The sequence below is a fragment of the Muntiacus reevesi genome, chromosome 3, assembly GCF_963930625.1.
Source record: "Muntiacus reevesi chromosome 3, mMunRee1.1, whole genome shotgun sequence".
Taxonomy (NCBI): domain Eukaryota; kingdom Metazoa; phylum Chordata; class Mammalia; order Artiodactyla; family Cervidae; genus Muntiacus; species Muntiacus reevesi.
In genome coordinates this window covers 511,435-530,708 of record NC_089251.1, presented here as the reverse complement: position 1 = coordinate 530,708, position 19,274 = coordinate 511,435, and the positions used below count along the sequence as shown (strand labels likewise).

At 57.7% G+C, this 19,274-nt stretch overlaps 1 protein-coding gene and 1 long non-coding RNA gene across 2 annotated transcripts; one reads left to right on the top strand and one right to left on the bottom strand.

Annotated features, from left to right (window-relative positions):
* Positions 1 to 126: 126 nt before the first annotated feature.
* On the top strand, positions 127 to 1,737 carry LOC136162618 (uncharacterized). Its single transcript, XR_010662156.1, has 2 exons — positions 127 to 404; positions 506 to 1,737. It is a non-coding gene; the product is annotated as an uncharacterized lncRNA (long non-coding RNA).
* A 3,128-nt stretch (positions 1,738 to 4,865) lies between these two features.
* Positions 4,866 to 16,735, bottom strand: LOC136163021 (endoplasmic reticulum mannosyl-oligosaccharide 1,2-alpha-mannosidase-like). The gene is made up of 14 exons (XM_065927433.1): positions 16,649 to 16,735; positions 16,414 to 16,540; positions 15,616 to 15,731; positions 13,774 to 13,949; positions 13,460 to 13,572; positions 13,208 to 13,367; positions 12,523 to 12,929; positions 11,696 to 11,844; positions 11,125 to 11,313; positions 8,034 to 8,224; positions 7,293 to 7,413; positions 6,645 to 6,842; positions 6,437 to 6,568; positions 4,866 to 5,858 (listed from the first exon to the last, which is right to left on the bottom strand). The coding sequence occupies exons 1-14, from the start codon at positions 16,733 to 16,735 to the stop codon at positions 5,655 to 5,657; spliced, it is 2,370 nt and encodes a 789-aa protein (XP_065783505.1). The 3' UTR covers positions 4,866 to 5,654.
* Between the last annotated feature and the right edge of the window lie 2,539 nt (positions 16,736 to 19,274).

Sequence of the window (19,274 nt, the reverse complement as noted above, 5' to 3'; positions counted from 1 at the left end):
CCGGCCCTGCGTCCCCCTCTGCTCCTACCCCTGCGTCCCCGCGCCCCTCTGCTCCCGCCCCTGCGTGCCCCTGTGCCCCCGCCCCTGCGTGCCCGTGTCCCCCGCCTCCTATCTCTGCGTGCCAAAGTGGCCCTGCTCCCGCGTGCCCGTGGGCCTGTTCCTGTGCTCCCGGCCCTGCATCTAGGGGCGCCCGTCCTGTGTTGAGAGGCCTGCCTCTTCCCGTGGATGGCAGCCCCTCCTCTGTCAGCTAAGAGGCTGGACCCCGACCCACCGCAGGCCCACCGCATAACCCCTGCAGATGCTCCAGGCGGCTCCTCCATGCCTGGGCAGCAGCGGGAAGTCCCAGAGAGGAGCATCTGATTCCTCTGAGACTCCAGCCACAACTTGTGGCCCTGAGCACGCAGGTACGTCTGGGGACAAAGCTGGGGCCTGATTCCCCCTCCACAGCCCCTGGATCTGGGAGCCAGGCCCGGCCCCTTACCAGAGCCTACCCTGCCCCTTTCAGACCTCAGAGCTGCCAGGAACCAGAGGCGGGCACTTGGGATGCACAGAGATTCCCAAAGTAGGCCCCAGGCTCCCAGCTCTGACCCACGCAGCGCCTGCAGTTGAGGCCATGTTCATCTGTGTGTGTGAAGTTACACGCTTTCAACCACATTTAAATACACCAGCTGTAAGTTCAGCCATACTGCTGTGCAACGACCATCACTAACTTTCAGACTGTTTCATCTTCCCAAACAGAAGCTCCTCACTCATTAAACACCTCCCCCAGGCTGTTGATGGTTCAGTCATCAGTCGTGTCTGACTCTGAGACCCCCATGGGCAGCAGCCTGTCAGGCTCCTCTGCTCCTCCATGGGAGTCCCCGGGCAAGAACGCTGGCGTGGGCTGCCATTCTCTTCTCCAGGGATCTTCGTGACCCAGGGTCGAATCCGCGTCTCCTGCACTGGAGGTGGCTTCTCTACCACTGAGCCCGCTCGCCCTAATCCAGGGATGGCCTCTGCTGTCCTGTCTCTGAGTCTGCTTGTTCTAGAGACCTCACACAAGTAGACTCACACACAATTTATCTGTCTCTGGTTTCACTGAGCATCACGTCTTCAACGCTCATCCATGTTGTAGCCTGTGTCAGGATTCCCTTCCTTTTTTCCAGATAAATGTCAATTATATTCCGTTTATGGACAGACCACATTGTGCATATCCATTGATCCATCAGTGGACACCAGGTTGTTTCCACCTCTCGCCTGTGTTTAAATCGCGGCTGTCAATTTGGGTGTGCGATGATCTCTTCAAGACCCTGCTTTCAGTTTGGGGGCGGGTACGCCTGGAAGGGGCAGCGCAGGACCATGTGGTGATTCTGTTCGCTTCCGAGGAAGTGCCACTCTGCTTTCCACGGCGTTTGCATCGCTATACATCCCAGCCAGCAGTGCAGAGAAGTTTCAATTTCTCCACATCCTCTCCAACACTTGTTTAGCGATGGCACTGCCACCGTGGGAGTGGTCTCTCACGGTGATGTCGCCTGGCATTTCCTGACTCGTGACAGCACCTCTCCATGCGCTTTCTGAGCATGTGTCAGCCCCTGGAGAAACGTCTGCAGGGGCAAGGGGCGTCTCCAAGCAGGGCTCAGTGCTCTCAGCTCCGACCCAAGGGGCACCCGCAGTCGTGTCAAAGTCGACATGTGTGTGCATGTATTACATTATACATATAATGTGCCCTTTTAGCATAAAAAGTGTTTCCACCGTTGATTCATTGTTGTGGTTTTTTTGTTGTTTAATTTGGGTTTTTTTTTAGTATTTTCGTTTGTTGTTGAGTTTCAAGAGTTTTTGTTCTTGAGTTTTAGAGGTTTTAAAAAGTATATTTTGGTTATTAAACCGTTGTTGGAAACTGTCTTCTCCCGTCTGTCCCGTGGGGCCTGTGAACTCCTGACAGCGTCCTCCAGCGTGCAGAGGTTATTTTGATGACAGCCAAGCAAACAGATGGGGGGAAATGGAAACAGGGACAGACTTTCTTTTCCTGGACTCCAACATCACTGCTATGACAAACCTAGACAACGTATTAAAAAGCAGACACATTGCTTTGCCAACAAAGGTCTAGTCAAAGCTATGGTTTTTCCAGTAGAACAACAACATAGCTCTCTTGTTTTCCATGATCTAGGTGTCTACCCTAGCCTTATGAAAACACCACACTGTTTTGAATACTGTGCCTTTGTAGGAAGTCTTGACCTTGGGAAATGTTTGTCTTCTTTTTTCTTTTTCAAGATTATTTTGGCTATTCAGGGCCCCTTGCAATCCCATATGAATTTGAGTATTGATATTCCAACTTCTGCAAAAAAAAAAAAGCTGGAATTTTGATAAGGATTGCATTGAACGTGCAGATCACTTTGGGTAGTACTGACATCTTAAAATTAAGTCTTCCTGGGACATCCTTGGTGGTCCAGAGGTCAGGACTCTCCACTTTCACTGCTGGGGCCAGGTTTGATCCCTGGTTGGGGAACTAAGATCCTGTAAGCTGAGTGTTGCAGCCAAAAGGAAAAAAGCTTTCTACCCATGAACAAAGGATATCTTTCCACCTATTTATGTCTTAATTTCCATTTTTATGGTTTACAATGTACAGTTAAATCACCCCCTTGGTTAAATTGAGTTTTAGTTATTTTATTCTTTTAGAGGCGATTTAAAGTGAAATTGCTTCCTTAATTTCCTTTTGAATTGTTCGTTGCAGGTGCATAGAAACATAGCTGATTTTTTTGTCTGTTGATCTAATACCCTGCAACTTTCCTGAACTTATTACCTCTAGTAGCTTTCTTAGAGACTCTTGTGTATGTTATCTCACAGGTATTTTCTTTGGTTACCAGGGAGATTACACTTAACATCCTAAGTTTATAACAGTATACTTAAGTAGACAACTACACTCAATCACATACATACACTATGCTTCAAAACAACTCCATCCTTTCTGCTTTATGTTGTCATAGCAAATTATATATTCACACATTTGTGCACAATAACATAAATCTGTAATTGCTGTTCATGCATTTGTCTTTCAAATCCTATAGTAAATACAAAGTGGAGTCATAACCAAAAATATAATGCTGGTTTTTATATTTGCCCATAGTTTTGCCTTTATCAAAGATCTTTACTTCTCCCTATGGCTTGGGAGGTACTGTCTAATGTCTTTTCAATTAAATCTGAAGGGACACCGTGAGTAGTTCTTGTAGGGCAGGTCTGGTGGCAACAAACTCCCTGTTTATCTGGGAATGCCTTTGTTGTTCAGTCGCTCAGTCATGTCCGACTCTTTGTGACCTCACAGACTGAAGTACACCAGGCTTCCCCGTTCCTCATCATCTCCCAGAGCTTGCTCAAAGCTCAAACTCATGTCGATTGAATCAGTGATGCCCTAAATTCTTCACTTTTGAAGGTCAATTTTGCTGGATATAGGATTCTGGTTGACAGCTTTATTGACCCATCACTTTAAATATGCCATTGCCTTTTGGTTTCTATGGTTTTCTATTTTAAATTAATTACTTTTGGTTCTGGCGGGTCTTAGTTGTGGTGTGCAGGTTTGATTGTGCACACATCCCCTACAGCTATGGAATCTCAGCTCCTGGACCAGGGAACAAATCCATGTCCCCTGCACTGGAAGTCAACCACTGGGCCACCAGGGAAGTCCGTCTCTGTCGTTTTCTGATGAGAAATTATCTGTTAATATGAAGATGGCTTGTATATAAGTCATTTCTCTTGCGCTATCTTCAAGATTCTGTCAACAATTTGATTATCAAAGTGTCTAGGTGTGAGTCTCTTTGACTTGATTCTTAGAATTCACTGAACTTCTTGGATTTGTAGGTTCATATCTTTCATCACATTTGGTAAGATTTTAACTATTTTTTCAACTACTCATTTTCCCCTGTTCTCTTCCCACTGAAGCTCCTGTAAGGCACGCGTGGGACCCAGCAGGACGGGGCCCCAGAGCGCTCTGGTCTCTGCTCACTGGTCTGTGCTGCTTTCTGTGCTCCTAACACGAGCGCCTCTCGTCGGGCACCAACTCCAACCCTTTCTTTCCCCTGCCGGCTTCAATCTGCTGTGGAACCCCCGAGTGAATCTTTTAGTTATTGTGCTTTTCAGTCTGAGACTTTGCTTTCTTCTCATGATTTTTCCGTATCCTCATTCTCCTTATTATTTTTGGATTTACTTTACTTCCATGTGCATGTTTTCCGTGAGCTCTCTTAGCGTTTAAAAAAATCATGTATTTTGGACTGCACGAGGCCTCTGCTGCTGTGTGAGGGCTTTCTCGAGTTGCGGGGAGCAGCGGCTGCTCTGCATCGCGGTGCACAGGCTTCTCATTGTGGGGCTTCTTTGTTGCAAAGCACTGGCTCTAGGGCACACAGGCTTCACCAGTCGTGGCACACGGGCTTAGCTGACCCTCAGAAGGTGGCACCTCCCCAGACCAGGAATCGAACTCATGTCCCCACATTGGCAGGTGGACTCTCAACTACTGAACCACCAGAGAAGTCCTCTTTTAGCACTTTTAAACAATTCTCTTAAAGTTGCTTTCTAATAATTCTGATGTCTGAAATTCTTCAGGGATGGTTTCTATCAACTAATTTTGTTCCTTTGGGTAGACCACTTTCCTGCTTTTAAATTTCTCCTTGCAGTTTTGCTGCTGCTGTCGTTGAAAGCAGGCTGTGATTGGTTCTGTGTGTGTGTGTGTTCCTGTTGGGAACAAGAGCTGGGAGTTGCCTCCTCTGCCTTGTGGCTGACAACCGTCCCTTCTCTGAAGCTTTGCTGAGCTTTCTGCTGACGTTTTTCATGATACCTAACAGAATTAGGATTTCCAAAGGGGGGGAATATGACTTTCAGTGGGCAGAAAATGGAGTTGGGACCCAAAAGCCTGGAGTCTCTCAATCTACCCCTAGCGTTTCAGAGACCAGTCCATCCACACGGAGATCCTCACAGAGCACATGTGCTTCTATCCCAACTGAGCCCATCTACTGGGCTGGGTGTCGGGAACATGCCGCCCAGCCCTGCCCAGCCCTGCAGAGGCAGAGGCGGATCCCTGAGTCCAACATGTAAACACCACAGCCCACCAGGAGCCCGAATCCCCATGAGGTCAGGACGCCCCGAGCCCCTGGGTCGGGCGTGTTCACGGGCTGTGACCCCGAGCTGGGCTGCACTGGGCCGTACCCTCAGCCCCTGTCCCTGATCACATCGCAGGCTCTGGGCCAAAGTGGCCTGGGTGACCAGACGCCCAGGACCCCAAGGAAGCCCTTGCGGGGCAGCAGGAGAGTGCTCAGGCTTCAGGAATGTAGTCATGATTTGATTTTCTAGGAGGAAGAAAGAAACTCGCTGAGTGGACAGGATCCCCAGAATCACACCGCCCATTTATTCCTACGTGTTCCAAACGGTGATCCAACAGGAACCAGGCGAGGAGCACAGAACCCGCGGCAGAGCACCGGATGCCCAGTGGCCACCCCGAGCAGCTACGAGGCCCCGAAACATTCTGGCCCTGTGGCCCGCCGGCCTCTGTCAGCAGCCCGGCCCGGAGCACGTGCCGCCAGCTGGGGGGACACCACACCCCCAAGGTCAGGGCCCGGGTCTTGCCGACGGGCATCCTCGCGGACAGCACACGTCAGCCTCCTGGGCAGCGCCTACTCGAGAGCCGTCCCGCCCTAGGAGGGGGCCCAGATGGGCAGGGGGTGAGCCTCTGTGTTGAACACGTAGGTGTCCAGGCTCAGCAGGTCGGGGTCGTCGGAGAAGAGCAGATACAGGTATTTGAGCGTCTCCCCCAGAAAGAAGCTCTCCATCTTATCCCTGGGCTGGGGGTGGCGGGGGTCCTGGACGTTGCTGATGGAAGAATAGCCGCCCGAGGGGACCTGCTCGAGGGCCAAGGCCGCAGCATCACAACGCTGGCTCAGCCCTCTGGAGGCTGCCAGCCCGAGGCGCCGCCCCCTCCCCGCCCACCCCAGAACACACGGCCCCCCAGGGCAGGGTCTGGGGCGGGGAGGACACCAAAGCCAACGGGGGGAATGGCCACCCTGGAGGTCAGCCACGGTTCCCTTCAGTGATCAGATGCCAAGTGCCACCTCCAAAACCCGTGCAGGCCTCACAGAGGCCCCAAGGCCACCCGAGGGGTGTAGAGTCCACCTCAGGGGCCACAGGGCGGAGGTCAAGTCTCAGCCCTGCCAGGGTGGGCAGCGGGCCCTGGGCATAGCAGGGGGTGCAGCTCGTTGTGGCCCCCGGCCTGGGGCGTAGCGGCCAGAGGTCACCCACCCGCTGAGTGGAAACACGCTGCCCAAGGGCACAGAAGACCCAGGAGCGACACGTTCTGTGTGCCGACAAAGCTGTCCCCAGACAGGACACACGGACGCCCCGCCCCCCGGCCTCACGGCAGGGCAGGGCCTCCCCGCAGCCCTGGGAGGGACACGAGGCCCGGGGACCCTCGGGGGCTCACCCGCGTGTAGGTGTTGAAGCTATGCAGGATCTCCCAGCCCCAGTCCTGGTACTTGCGGTCGCCCGTGAGGCGGTACAGGTAGAACAGGCTCTCCACGGTCTCGGGCCGCAGCAGGTTGTGTCTGTCGGCCGCCTGGGGAGGCACGTGGGCTCAGGCGGCGCCTCCCCGCACGCCCCTCTGGGCCCAGCCGTGGCCCAGCCCGGCTCACCTTGACCTGAACGTCCTTCACAGCCTTCGTGTGGTGCAGGTTGAAGTGTGCGATCTCGGGGCTCAGCCCCGTCTCCATCTGACAGTACATCTGGTAGCAGGTGTCCATGAGCGCCTGGGCCAGCTCCATGTGCTCAGCAGGCAGGCCGTGGTGGGCACCCAGAGCCAGTGTCCCCGGCAGGAAGCATACCAGGTGGTCCTGAAACCACGGGGTCAGCGCATCAGCGGGCCCAGCGCCGTCGGGCCTCACACAGGGCACGGAGCTGCAGGCCAAGCGCCTGGGGCCCCACACGGGCAGGGAGAAGCTTCTGGAAGGACCACCTCAAAGGTCGATGGAGCCCTGGCTGCAGGAGGGGGTGCAACTGGGAGTGGGGGTTCCCCAAGAGCATGGAAGTGGAGACTCGCTGCAGGGCAGGGGTCCTGGAGGAGGTGGGGGCTCTGGGGTGGGGGCCCTGGCACCCCACAGACCTCAACCCCTCCTGCTGCTGTCACGGGACACCCACATTCACCCGGGACCGCTCACACTCCACGGCCAGGATCACGAGGTTCCCCGGGTCATCCCCACTCTCAGAGCCATCAGACATCAAGCACAGAGGCTGGGTCCCCAAGCTGCCTTGAGGCCGGATCGGGGCAATACGCTCCCACTCACCATCTTGGCGCTGAAGCGGCCGTGGTTGAGCTCCCCCACGAAGGTCAGCTTCCTGGGCTCAGACTTGGCGAGCAGGTGCTTCCTGATCCCGTCCACGGCCTCCAGGTAGTCTTCCAGCAGCCTGTGCAGACCAGCAGGGCCTGCGTGCTCTGGCCAGGTGGGCGCACAGCCCTCAGGTCCACAAACAGGGCGTCACCCCAAGCTGCGGTCCCCGTTCTGGGATCTACGAGGCCCGGCCCCGCCAGCCCCATGGGGGTCAGCCTCATGGGCTTCTGGGCCGCCCCCACTCCAGTGAGGCCAGTGCCTCCCAACCAGCCCCACGGGGCCACTGGAGACCAGCCTCTGCCAGCCTGATTCCCCCGGAGCCAGCTGCGGGCTCTCCTGTCAGTAACACTTCCTGGGCCACCGTCACCCCCAGGCTTGAGGCTGAGCGGACCCAGCACCCCACGGGGGGTTATCTCTGTTTTATAATTGGACAAGTCTGCTCCCTGGGAATGTCTGCGTGTTCAGCGTCCAAGCCCTGAGCACGAGGAGACCCTCATGGCCCCGGCTGCCTCCCACTGGAGCCAATGACCAAGCTGCCACAACCCCAAGGAAGACCCCTGCTGCCCAGCGAGGAGGAGCCATGCCCCGTGGCCGGTCCTTGCTCTGCACTTGGATGGACAGAAACAGCCTCCCCACACCGGGCCCCGCCACCCCGAGCCCCGGGGGCCACCCCGAAGGCAGAAAAGCAGGCCTCACTGGCTCTCCTTCTTCCCGCCCTGGATCCACTGCTTCAGCAGGTACTCGTAGTAGCTGTCGGCCCTGGCGCCCAGGGTGAACATGCCCAGGTGGGTGAAGCTGCCGCTGTTGGTGTTGATGAACATGGGCACCAGCCCATCCAGCTTCCCGTGCAGGGCATGCACGCGCTTCGTCACCTCCTCTGCAGCCTCCTGGGGCAGACGGTGGGGGCGGTGAGCGGGTGGGCTGGGCAGAGGGGCTGTCCTCCGACACAGCGCCAGGATGCCCGACCGCGGGACTGAACCTGTCCTTGAGATGCTTCCCAGCCTCCACCTGGGACCGTGTCTGAGGCCACAGCTGTGGGCCTGGCACCTCCTCTTGAAGACTGCCCTGTGCTCCCACTTCCCGCCGGACTGCAGGCACATCTGTTTCCCAGCCCAAGGTTGCTGCTCATGATAACTGCCCCAAAGTCCTCAGCCACCAGGAAACATCTATTCCCTTTCAAGACTCATCCCACCTGGTCTCCGACTGAGCCGGGGCAGCACGTGTGTCTGCCCAAGGCTCCGTGCAGGTTTCCTCACCGTCCTCGGGACCCAACAGTTACACGCCCATCAATGCACACACTTCCCTGGAGTGAGCTGCTTTACGCCTCTGCGATCGCACAACCGCCAAGACATGGCAATACGTGTGTTTGCAAGTGACCCTTATGAGCAACTGGCTCACTCCAGGCGGAACTGTCCTCAGGTGCGGGGACCTCACGTGAACAATGTGTGTCCCCCATTGTTAGCAGGGTTCCCGGACCTCGGGCGGCACCTGACATTTCATCCAGGGACTGGAACAGAAGACCTGCTTCACAGGCGGCAGAAGAGAGATTGACCCCTTGGAAATGAAAATCTCTTGTCCATCTAAGGACACCATATACGGGAAACACGCAAACTACAGATGAGAGAAAAATATTTGCGTGCCACATATCTGACTCAGGATGACTGTCCAGAGTGTATAGAGAATTCCTACAACACAACAACAAAAAACCCCAGCAACCTGATTCACATGAGGGCCAAGGATTTTCATAGACATTTTGCCAAAGGAGACACACAAATAAGCATATTAAAAAATGTTTAACATCATTGATCATTAATGAAATGGAAATAGATACCACAAGAATCAGATATCACCTCACACTCACCTCAGTGGCTACTATGAAAACAAAAAACAGAAAAAAAGTGTTGCAAGGATGTGTAGAAATTGAAACACTTGTGCGCTGCTGGTGGAAATCCAGAACGGTACAGCTTCTTGGGTCAATGGCATGGCGTTTTCTCAGAAACACTGAGCACTGAGTGGCCTCGTGCCCTCATAATTTCAGTTCCAGGGATTATATCTAACAGGCTGGTATTACAGCCGTGTTCAGAAATGCGCCATTCACTGCGACCACAGCGTGGAAGCAAACCAGTGTCTGCTGATGGATGAGTGGAAAAGCAAAGTGTGGTCCCTCCGTATGATGGAATATTATTCGGTCTTCAAAAGGAAGGAAATTCTGATGTTCCTCTGTGGATGAACCCTGCGGACACTACGATGCATGAAACGAGCCACTCTTACGAGGAGAGATGTTGTATGACCCTACCTATATGACAGACCTTGCACAGCACACTTCACAGAAACAGAAAACTGAATGACACGTGTGAGTATGTAACGCGTGCAGAGCTTCTGCGCACCAGATGAGAAAGTTATGGGGATCCATTGCACAAGTGTGAACAGATTGAACACTTACGAACTGGATGCTTCAAGATGGTTTTATGGTGGCGGATTTTATGTTATGTGACTTTCTTACCACAATAAGAAAAGAAAGATGCAGAATTTTAAAAAATGAAAGTATTTTTCATGGAGACAGAAAGTAGATGCTAGTGTCCAGGACCTGGGAGAGTGGGGAGTTACTGTCTAGTTGAGGACAAGGGGTCAGTTTGGGGAGCTGACGGTGATGATGGCTACACAATGGTCTGAAGGCGCTGACGCCACGCGGCTATTCACAGAGAGTAGTCATTGTGCGATGTTCTGTGCTGCGATGACAGAGGACTTTCAGATTTGGTATTCACTTTACATTCAATTTAATATTAAATACTGATATGGATAAAAAACAGAAGAGAAAAGACTCAAGGGTAGATGCAGTGGGTCTGAATCCCCCATCTCCCACCACCTCTGATCTTGCACAAGTAACCAGCACCCTTCCTGCCTCGGTTTCTCCAGTTTCAACTCGGAAGGGCTGTGGTGATTGCAGCAGGAACTACATAAGCTGAAGCCTCTCGCTGTGCCAAGCCGCTCTACAAGGCAGAGCGGGGTGGGCAATAAAGGTCAATAGGACCAGTGTGGGTCCCACCCACTGGGGTGCTGTCTGTTCTCTGGGCTCAGATGGCAGGGTCCCCGGAATGCTTGAGGGAGGCATTTGGACACCAAGGAAGCCCGTAGTGAATAGAAGCTCACGGCCTTGCAGACTGCTGTGACCACAGCAGTCCCTGACACACCTGAGGCCTTTTCCTGGTCCGGGTCTTCAAATTAGGACTTTTTCCCTGGGAGGAAGACTCGGGGGTCCGCACTGCCCCGCCCCCCACATACCAAGAGCCACGCCGCACACCACTCCAGCTGCCCACCCAAGACACTTGTGTGCAGGGCCCAGTCTGGATGCCACAAAGGGGACAACCACGACGTCACCTACACTGACCTGACTACAAAGCCCAGAGCTCCAACACACCCCATGGCACTCAGCCACAACAGAGCAGGCGGGCCTCGCCACTGCAGGAGGGCCCTGGACAACGGCAAGTGGACTCCAGGCCACGCCGAGCGCGGCAGGACAAGCCGTCAGCTGTCGGGGCCCCGAGGACACGGGACTGCACGGGGGCGGGCCAGGCAGGGGACTTGGCCTCCGGTCAGGACGTCTCCCGTCTGCACCTCTGGTATCACCAGAAAACGCGATTCTCCAGGAGAACGTGGGACAAGAACCAAAACCGACATGACTCTCATGGACCAGGACCCATGACCACACAGACCTGCACGTGCCTCCATGAGCCAGAGATGGCCCCGCAGAAAACCCGCACCAGCCGGAAGCAGAGCCCCTCCATACCTGAAATTTCTTATCCCCCGTGAGACGAGAGAGCTCTCGGAACTCCAGCTGAATGCTCGTCACCTCAGCCACCGTGCTATCAGAGGTCCATCGGGGTGGGTGGGCAACTCCGGTGCCGATGTTTACAAAGGAGTACGGAATCTTAGAGGGTGTTTGGAAGGCAGGCATTAACCGATTTCCAAAATCCTCCTGATACACAATACAGCGATCAGTCAACGATTCCTGCTGCTCAGAGGCCTTGTCTCCATGACGCGGTAGTAAACCCAACACCCACTATCATGTAATTCAGTGGACAGACCCAAGTGTGCTGGCTTCACCTGACCTTAACCCTGCCAGCTACAAAACCCGAGCTGGACTCAATCGGTTCAGAATGACCTCACGGGCAGGCAGCAGGCTGGTACAACGCTGCTTCAGCCACCCATGTGCTCGGAAGCAGACTCAAGAGCGGGAGGAGGCAGAACTGGAAACAAACGCCTGCCGCAGCCCAATCCCACGAGAAAATCACTGAGCGCTGAGCACTTGAGACCCCAGCCCCCCCGGACACGAGCAGCCCTGAGGCCGGGACACTCACAGCCTTCGTCAGGAAGAGGACGTCCCCAGACAGGTGGAATGCGCTCAGCAGCCCCCCCAGGATCCGGATTGTGCTCTCAAACAGGTTGACGTCCACATCTTTCCGAAACCGTAACTTCCTGGACACCCACTTCCTGGCTTCTTGAAATTCTACCACGGGGAACAGCAGAGGTACAGGAACAAGTTAACAGTCCAGCATCTGCCTGACCGCTCCCTCTGGGGCTACGCACATCCCCTGCAGGGTTTTGGCACCACCTCCTCATGAAGAGGGGGCGCCCAGGAGTCCTCCAACCGCACAGAGAACACGGGGCCAGCGGGCAGTGGGGAAGGCCGTGCAGCGTGAGCCAAGCGCTCGGCGTCAAAGCCACACGACCGAGGGGCACGAGACAGTGAGTGGTGGAGGCTGCAGTGCGAGTGGAGGACGGACGGGGCCGCGCGCGCCAGCTCAGAAACATCTGGGGCACGTCGCCCGTCTCACCCTGTCTGCAGCGACAAGGACTGAGAGGGAGACTCAGGGCGCTGCCGGCCGCTGCGGCGGCGCACGTGCCACCTCCCTCCACAGGGCCCCCCGACCGCAACAGAAACACGGGCTGCACACCCCCCTGCACTCCGCCCTCCGCCACACTCGGCGCTCTGCAGGAGGCGCAGGGCGCACGGACGTGTGAGGACAGAGAACTGCCCGCGGCCAGCACAGCCACGCTGGCAGCCAGGACAGGGGGAAGCGCAGCCCAGCAGGACGCGGCGTGTGGTCTCCTCCCAGATCAGGCTCACTCGGGCCCGAGGGTCACGCGTGGCAAGCTTGAGCCCACCGCAGGGACGAGCAGGTACCTTTCTTTAGCCCCAGAATCCACATGGTGTCCAGGGCGTCGATCAGCGTGAGGCCGAGGCCAAACCACTCGCTGAAGGACCTGGTCAGGGGCTTCAGCTCGTCGTGGCCCCAGGCAAACTTGCGGTATCCAGCCCATGCGTGGAGGAAGGCATCCACCACGGCCTTCTGGCGCTCGTTCTGGGAGGCTGGGAGGAGGAACGCAGGGCATGGGCACCCAGACAGAGCTGCCCTGTGGCCCCACAGCGAGTGAGGCTGCCGCGGGGGCACCTTAGGCCGCAATGAAGGCCCATGCGGAAACTGCACCCGGCCCAGGCTCGTCAGCCTCCACCAAGTCCTGGCAGGGACCACCCTCCAGGAAACAGCGAAGGAGCAGAAGCAGAGGAACCAGTAAGCCTGGGTGTGCAGTCTGGTTTGTGGACATCAATCGTGCCAGGCGCTGGTGACCCAGACAAGAAGGTCTCGTCTGGTGGTGCCTGTGTTCTGCCCAATCAGCTGAGGGTGCTTCCGAGGTGGAGAAAACAGGGAACTGACACCCCAAGGCTGATCAGACTCCTCCCGGGGCTCGGAACACATTCGAGATGGTTCTCGCCGCCTGTGAGGGAACCACTTGTACACACAGGGCTACTTCGCCTGGGGGGATCCCCGAAGGATAGACGTGCACAGCACCATCCAGGCCTCCATCACCGGGACACGGGTGGAGAGACCAGCCTCCTGCACGTGTTAATCACGCAGCTGCAGCACTGGACCCGGGGAGACAGCCGCAGAGGGGCTGGCATCGTCACCAGGCTCTGAAGAGTCCCTGAGTCCCAGGACCCCTGGTGCCCGTGCTCCGGGACGACGGGAGCTGCACGGCCAGCCCAACTCTCCAGCGTGGCCAACACCGCACCCCTCAGAACAAACGCCAGCTGAGGCCTGGAGAGCGCAGGCAGCCCTTACCTTGACTGGCCTGAGTCGTCAGGGCCTGACGCTGAAAAGGCCAGCGGGGGACCTTTGCCTTCTTGGGAGGCTGTCTGGCGCCCTGCTCCGCCTTGGTCCCTGCTCCCCTCCAGCTGGAGGAAGAGAATCAGTTCAGAGCAGAGGCGGATTGCTCTCCCTCCCACTCTACACGGGGATCCTCAAGTGAGCAGGCGCTGACCCTGCTGCCTAGGGGCACAGTCTGCAACAAAGGAAAGTTACCCTTAGCGTCAGGCTGGTTCTGTTTTCCAGGGGAAAACCACCAAAAGACGCCTCTGGGTTTCCTACGAACAGACCATCTCTGACGCTCCCAGTACCTGAGGCCGTCTCTCTGCGCCTCTGCTCCCCAGCCAGCCTCTCCCACCACCTCTGCCCTCCGCTGGGCCTGGGCCTGCCTCCTCTCCTGGGCGTCTCCATCGGGCGCTCTCATCTGCAGGTTGGGGGGTCCGCGTCGGAAATGCCTTTGGGGCTTCTGGACAGAGACAAGGGTCACTTGTGCGATGATTCCATCCCGCTTCTAGGACGCTGCCCCTCCCCAGTCAGACCTGGAACCACACAGGGAGCACTGTGGACTGGCTGAGCAGCTGCAGTTTCCTAGGGGAAATGATTTCCATTTCTCCTACGATGCGCAGCTTCGGGAGGAGCCCCTTTCTCAGCAGCTCCTGGCTCTGACTACCTGACGGAGGCTCTGCCAATGGGCGAGTGTAGCCCTGGAGGGTCGGTTAGCCCCTGGCCAGAGCGTGTCTGGGAGTCAGACCCTAAGGGTAGCAGGGCAGGGTTGAGCCACCCCATCCCCGTCGATGGAGCCACAAGAGGACACTGCCCAGGCCTGCGCCCGGGACTCCCACCTCAGCCTCGGAAGGCTGCGGCAGAGGCGGCCGGTCAGTGACAAAGCGCTGTGGGAGGGCGCACTCGTCCTGGCTCCAGCCGCCCAACACGGGCTGTGACAGCAACTCCTCCAGCTCACAAGGACACAGACTCGTGAATGGAAAAGCCTCTGGCTGCAGCACCCACGGACACCTTGGAGGAGGATCCGTGAAGATACACCCCTTCCAAGACTCAAACCCCACCGAGCCGGGCCCCCGGGTCACAAGAGCAGGAGCGGCCGAAACACAGCTTCACAGATGAAGCAGGTCTCGGGGACGAGTGCCGGCATCGGACCCAGAGAGGAGGTGCCAGTGGCCTCAGGATGCGCAGGGGCCCCGAGACTCGCTCCACAGGAGACGTGGATGTTCACGCCTTCATTTCCAGGCCCCTCCTGGACACCAGAGTCCAGGTCGTGGAGGCTGACCTGTGGAAACCTGTCTCTTGGTGGGGAGACAGCCACGTTCTGTGTCACGGACCGTGAAGTCAATACACAAGAGAGTAGCCACAGAAGTGACAGAAGGAACGCGCTTGGCTCTAAAGGGAGAAACCGCTCTCTCACACACAGGCCTTCCAGAGAGACGGGGTGAGAGCAGCCTCCCGTCCCTCCCAGGCACGCTGTGGGGCGTGAGGCCGGCATCAGTCCCAGAGCCTCTCCCTGGGGGCGCCTGGGCCCACTTGGACACCCCAGCCCGGGGGAGTGTGTCCCCGTATGGAGCATCCTGGGCTCTCAAAGGCCGGCTCCCTTGGGCAGGGGCCTTGCCCCGGTTCTGGCTGACCCCATCACCCTCTAGGCTCCACGTGCTCCCCCACCCATGCCTCCCACCCTGGACGGCTCCGGGCCCCCAGGACGAGGTCTCACCCCTGCCCCACCCTTTGTGGACGGCAGGCTGCACGCACCTGCCAACTCCCAGTCCTCCCTGCTGACCCCACTGTGATGCTGAGGCCCCAGCACCTCCATCTGGGCAGGTCCAGAGTGGAGCCCCCGCCTGACTGCCCCTAGCCAGCAGCTCCCAGAGAAAGGGCTCGGTCTGTCTCAACTGCCAAGGACCCGGAGCGCCACACGGGCAGAGGACGGAAGACAGGATGGCCCTCCTCCCCTCCCCACGTCTCCTCCGTCCCACCAGCCCGGAGCAAGGAGGTTCAGGTTAAAACCTCAGACACAGGGCAGGAAGCAGAACTCTTCCCAGTCCCTCTCAAACAGCCCACGCCGTGCTGAAGCGCTTCTGGCCTGGACCCCAGTTACGACTCCACGTTGAGTTAACTCCAAGTACCTGAGGCGACAGTCCCGCCACGGTCTCTGGGTTCTCAGCTGCTTTCCGAGGAGCTGGCAAGACGGGAGGATTTGCTGGTTTCACCCGCCATGCTGCCGCCGACCTGCTGTCCACAGCTAAACAGGAGAGTCTATTTTATCTCAAATACGCCTCAAGGCCCAGAGGAGAGCCAAAGGGCGCTGGAAACAGCACCTACACAGCCAGCACTCCTGGAAAGGGACAGGCTGGGACCTCCGAAAAGGGCAGGTCAAGGAATTCCAGAGTGGTCACAGGGAAGCACACCCTGCCCATAGCTCCTGGCAGCTCCTGTCTTTATCCCCACCCACAACCCAAACACTTGGCTTTTATTTTTTCCACTTCAAGGAGGGCCCACGCTGGCACACAGGCCATTCGCAGGAGCAAGCCGCGGGGGCTCTGCCGCTTTCCTCCTCCAAGAAGCAACGAGCAGAACCCAGGAGGGAGCTGCCCCGCCTCCCGGCACCTGCGCTTGCTTCCCAGCGCTGCAGTCCACGCCCAGAAGTGCCTGCAGCGCAGTGCGTGCAGACTCCGCATGTACCCTCGGACCTGGATCTCGGTGTGAGACGGCTGGGACGCCACCCCGCTTCTCACAGCAGTCTGGGAAACAGTCACACACCGCAGATTAACAGCCACCTTATAGCGGGGGACTGGGAACATTCTAGGCTTCTCCTTATGTCGCTTCCTGCCAATGCGTTGAAGTCTACACCTCCCGCCGCTGCCAGATCGCTGTGCCACCCCTTAGTCAGCCCTCAGGACCCCTGAGGATCACGCAGCTGGTACCTGTCCACTCATTGGCCACGTGGACATAGGACAAGATGCCGAAGAGCATCAGGACCACCAGCAGGAAGAGGACCACCGTCCGCTGTAACCTCGACAGCTGCTTCCATTTCTGAGGGACAGACAATGGCTATTTTACTAAAAGGGGCACAACGAGCAATCTCTCCTTCCATGTCAGACTCCAGGAGGACGAGGAGCAATTCCCGAGGTCCAGCGTGGGGCTCTGCTGCTTCTGAACTGGGGACGTTTCCTTCAAGCGGGGGCCGCAGGCTGGAGGGGCACTGCAGCCGACACCCTGCACTGGTCCACTTAGAATGAAACCCATGGGGAGACTTTTCTGGCCCTGGTATGGGCTTGGAGAACGACTGGCCGCTGGGTGTGCTGGCTGTAGCCCCCTCCCACCTTACCTCGGCCCTGCAGTCCACTAGCTGGGCTCAGGCCCCCACCTCTCCATAGGTACAAGTTCCTTGCTTGGCGTTAAAGGCCTCCTGCAAAAAACAATTTTTTAAAGGCGCAACTGGGCAATCCTTGGCAGTCCAGTGGTTTGGACTCCGAGCTTCCACTGCGTGGGGCCCAGTTTGATCTCTGGTTGGGGAACTAAGCTCCTGGGTGCTGACTGACTCAGTCAAAAAAAAAACAACACCTCAGGAAAGGCAGGTCCACAACAAACTAAAGAGGATAAAGGGACTATGGTAGTGGCTCCTGGATACTCCTGACCCATCAGGCCGTGTAATAGGACGACAGTGACCACAGCAGGCATATTTTATTGAAGTGAGACCAGGTTCACAACTTAGTTCTGGATCAGTGACATGAAGAACTTAAAAACCACAAGGTCTGTCTGGTGTGAGACACGAGTTTTGTTTTTCTTTCTCTTTCATGAGGCCATGAAAGTCAGAAGTCACAGAATTAAGGTGAGGGAGGTCACATTAGTTTTGTGTGTGTGTGTGTGTTTCCTTTGGCTTCCTGATGTAGCTGGACAAAAACCTCCTGATTCCTGGCAGAAGTAAAAGAAAAGCACCTCTGGGACATACGCCTGAGTCAGAGCAAGAAGATGTTATAAAGTTTTAAATGATGATGGGGCAAAGTTTATCCAAAGGAAATGGGTTTCTGAATGTCTTAGCTCAAGAGGCCAGCTTGAGGAGGGAGGGACAGACAGAAAGCAGACGGACTCTCCCATGTTAGCAAGTCGCTGTCGGGCCAGAAAAGAATGCCACTTGACCCAACCACCAATCTCAGCAGAGAAATGAAATCCCGCTGCGGACCCTTCCTAAGAACACACACACACGCTCAGTGCTGCAGTGTCGGTGAAGCGCCAGAGGTCAGTTCTGTGTGACCTTAAAGACCCAAGGGCAGGTGACTCCTTCGAGAGACAGAGGCGCAAGGGGTCTCAGACGCGCCGCTGCTACCGCCTGGGGGTCCCCACCCAAGGCCGTTGCGCCAGAGACCTCCAGAGACGCTGGTCAACACAGCGGGCCCTGCCGCAGGCCCGCGGGGACCGGAGGGGCCGGGGCCGCGCGCCGGGGGTCGGCGCCCAGGTCGGGCTCCGCAGGGTCTTGCGCGCGGAGGGCGGGCCGAGCCTCTGACTGGGCCCCCGCCGGCCACCGCGACCCCCGCGCCCGGCGTGTGCGGGCGCGGCTTCAGGGGCCGTGTTCGCGGCCGGGTCGCAGCGGTCCCGCCCGCGGAGGCTGTCTCACGCCGCGCTCCGCGCCCTCCCGGCCCCTCAGGCTTGAGCCCGGCGCCGGCGGACGCTCACCCGCCACGGCCAGCAGGGCCCCCGGGCTCCGCCGCCGTCCGGTCTCCAGCCGGGGCTCAGCGCCAAGGCGCCCCCGGGCGGTGCGGGCCGCGGGTGCAAGCCGGCGACACGGCGCCGGCGCCTCGGGGTCGGGCGGCGTCGGGCGGCGTCGGGCGGCGTCGGGCGGCGTCGGGCGGCGTCGGCTGCCGGGTACGGCGCGTGCGCAGAAGCCCGCCCGACCGTTACGCGGCTCTGCCCCGCGGACGAGGATCCGGCCCTGGTCAAGCCGGTCCCCGCCCGGCTTCCCCCGCGAAGGCCTGTGGGGACCGAGCCCCCCGGGCGGCTCCGCCGCGTGCAGGGGTCTCCCGCCCCGCACGTGCGCGGGGCGCCCCGAGTCTCGGGTGGACTGACCGGGTGTCTCCCGGAGCCTCGGGGTGGGGCTGGGCTCAGTGAGGTCCGAGGCCTGCAGGGTCGGACAGCTGGGCCCTCGGGTTTTCATCGAGCGCGCGCGCGCCGCCACTTAGTCGTATCCACCTCTGCGGCCCCAGGACTAGCCCACCAGGCTGTGGGCTCCTCTGTCCCTGGAAGTTTGCAGGCAAGAATACTGGAGTGGGCTCTGTGCCCTTCTCCAGGGGATCTTCCTGATTCAGGGATCCCACCCGGGTCTCCTGCATTGCAGGCAGATTTTCTGCCGTCACCAGGAACGCCATTGGACCTACACGTCTGGAAGTCGCTCCGTCGTGCCCGACTCTCTGCGACCCAGAGTCGGTATGGTCCATGGGACTCTCCAGGCCAGGATACTGGCGTCGGTAGCGTTCCCTTTTCCAGGGGGTCTTCCCGACCCGGGAGTCGAATCCGGGTCTCCCGCGTTGCAGGCGGATTCTTTTCACGAGCTGAGCCACAAGCGAAGTCCATTGGACTTATTAAAATTAGTAAAGGGAACCCTCAGTGAGTGAAAATTAGTCAAGGGTAACCTCAGGGAGGTGCAGTCAGGAGGCCAGGAGCGGGAGCTCGCTCGCTCTGCGAAGCAGCCTCCCTTGCAGACCCCACAGGAAGCGCTAACCTGCGCCCCAGGCTGAGGGAGATTCCCCCCGCGGCAACCATGCAGCCAACGGGAGACAGTGCCGCAATA

What these genes read in the sequence shown, in the direction of transcription:
- LOC136163021 (XM_065927433.1), bottom strand. Translation starts at nt 16,735, where the DNA reads ATGGGTTTCATTCTAAGTGGACCAGTGCAGGGTGTCGGCTGCAGTGCC. An exon ending in TACTGGGAGCGTCAGAGATG is followed by an intron (nt 13,573 to 13,773) that starts GTCTGTTCGTAG and finishes CTCTTCCTCCAG; the next exon opens with CTGGAGGGGAGCAGGGACCA. An exon ending in GATTCTGGGGCTAAAGAAAG is followed by an intron (nt 11,845 to 12,522) that starts GTACCTGCTCGT and finishes TCCCCGTGGTAG; the next exon opens with AATTTCAAGAAGCCAGGAAG.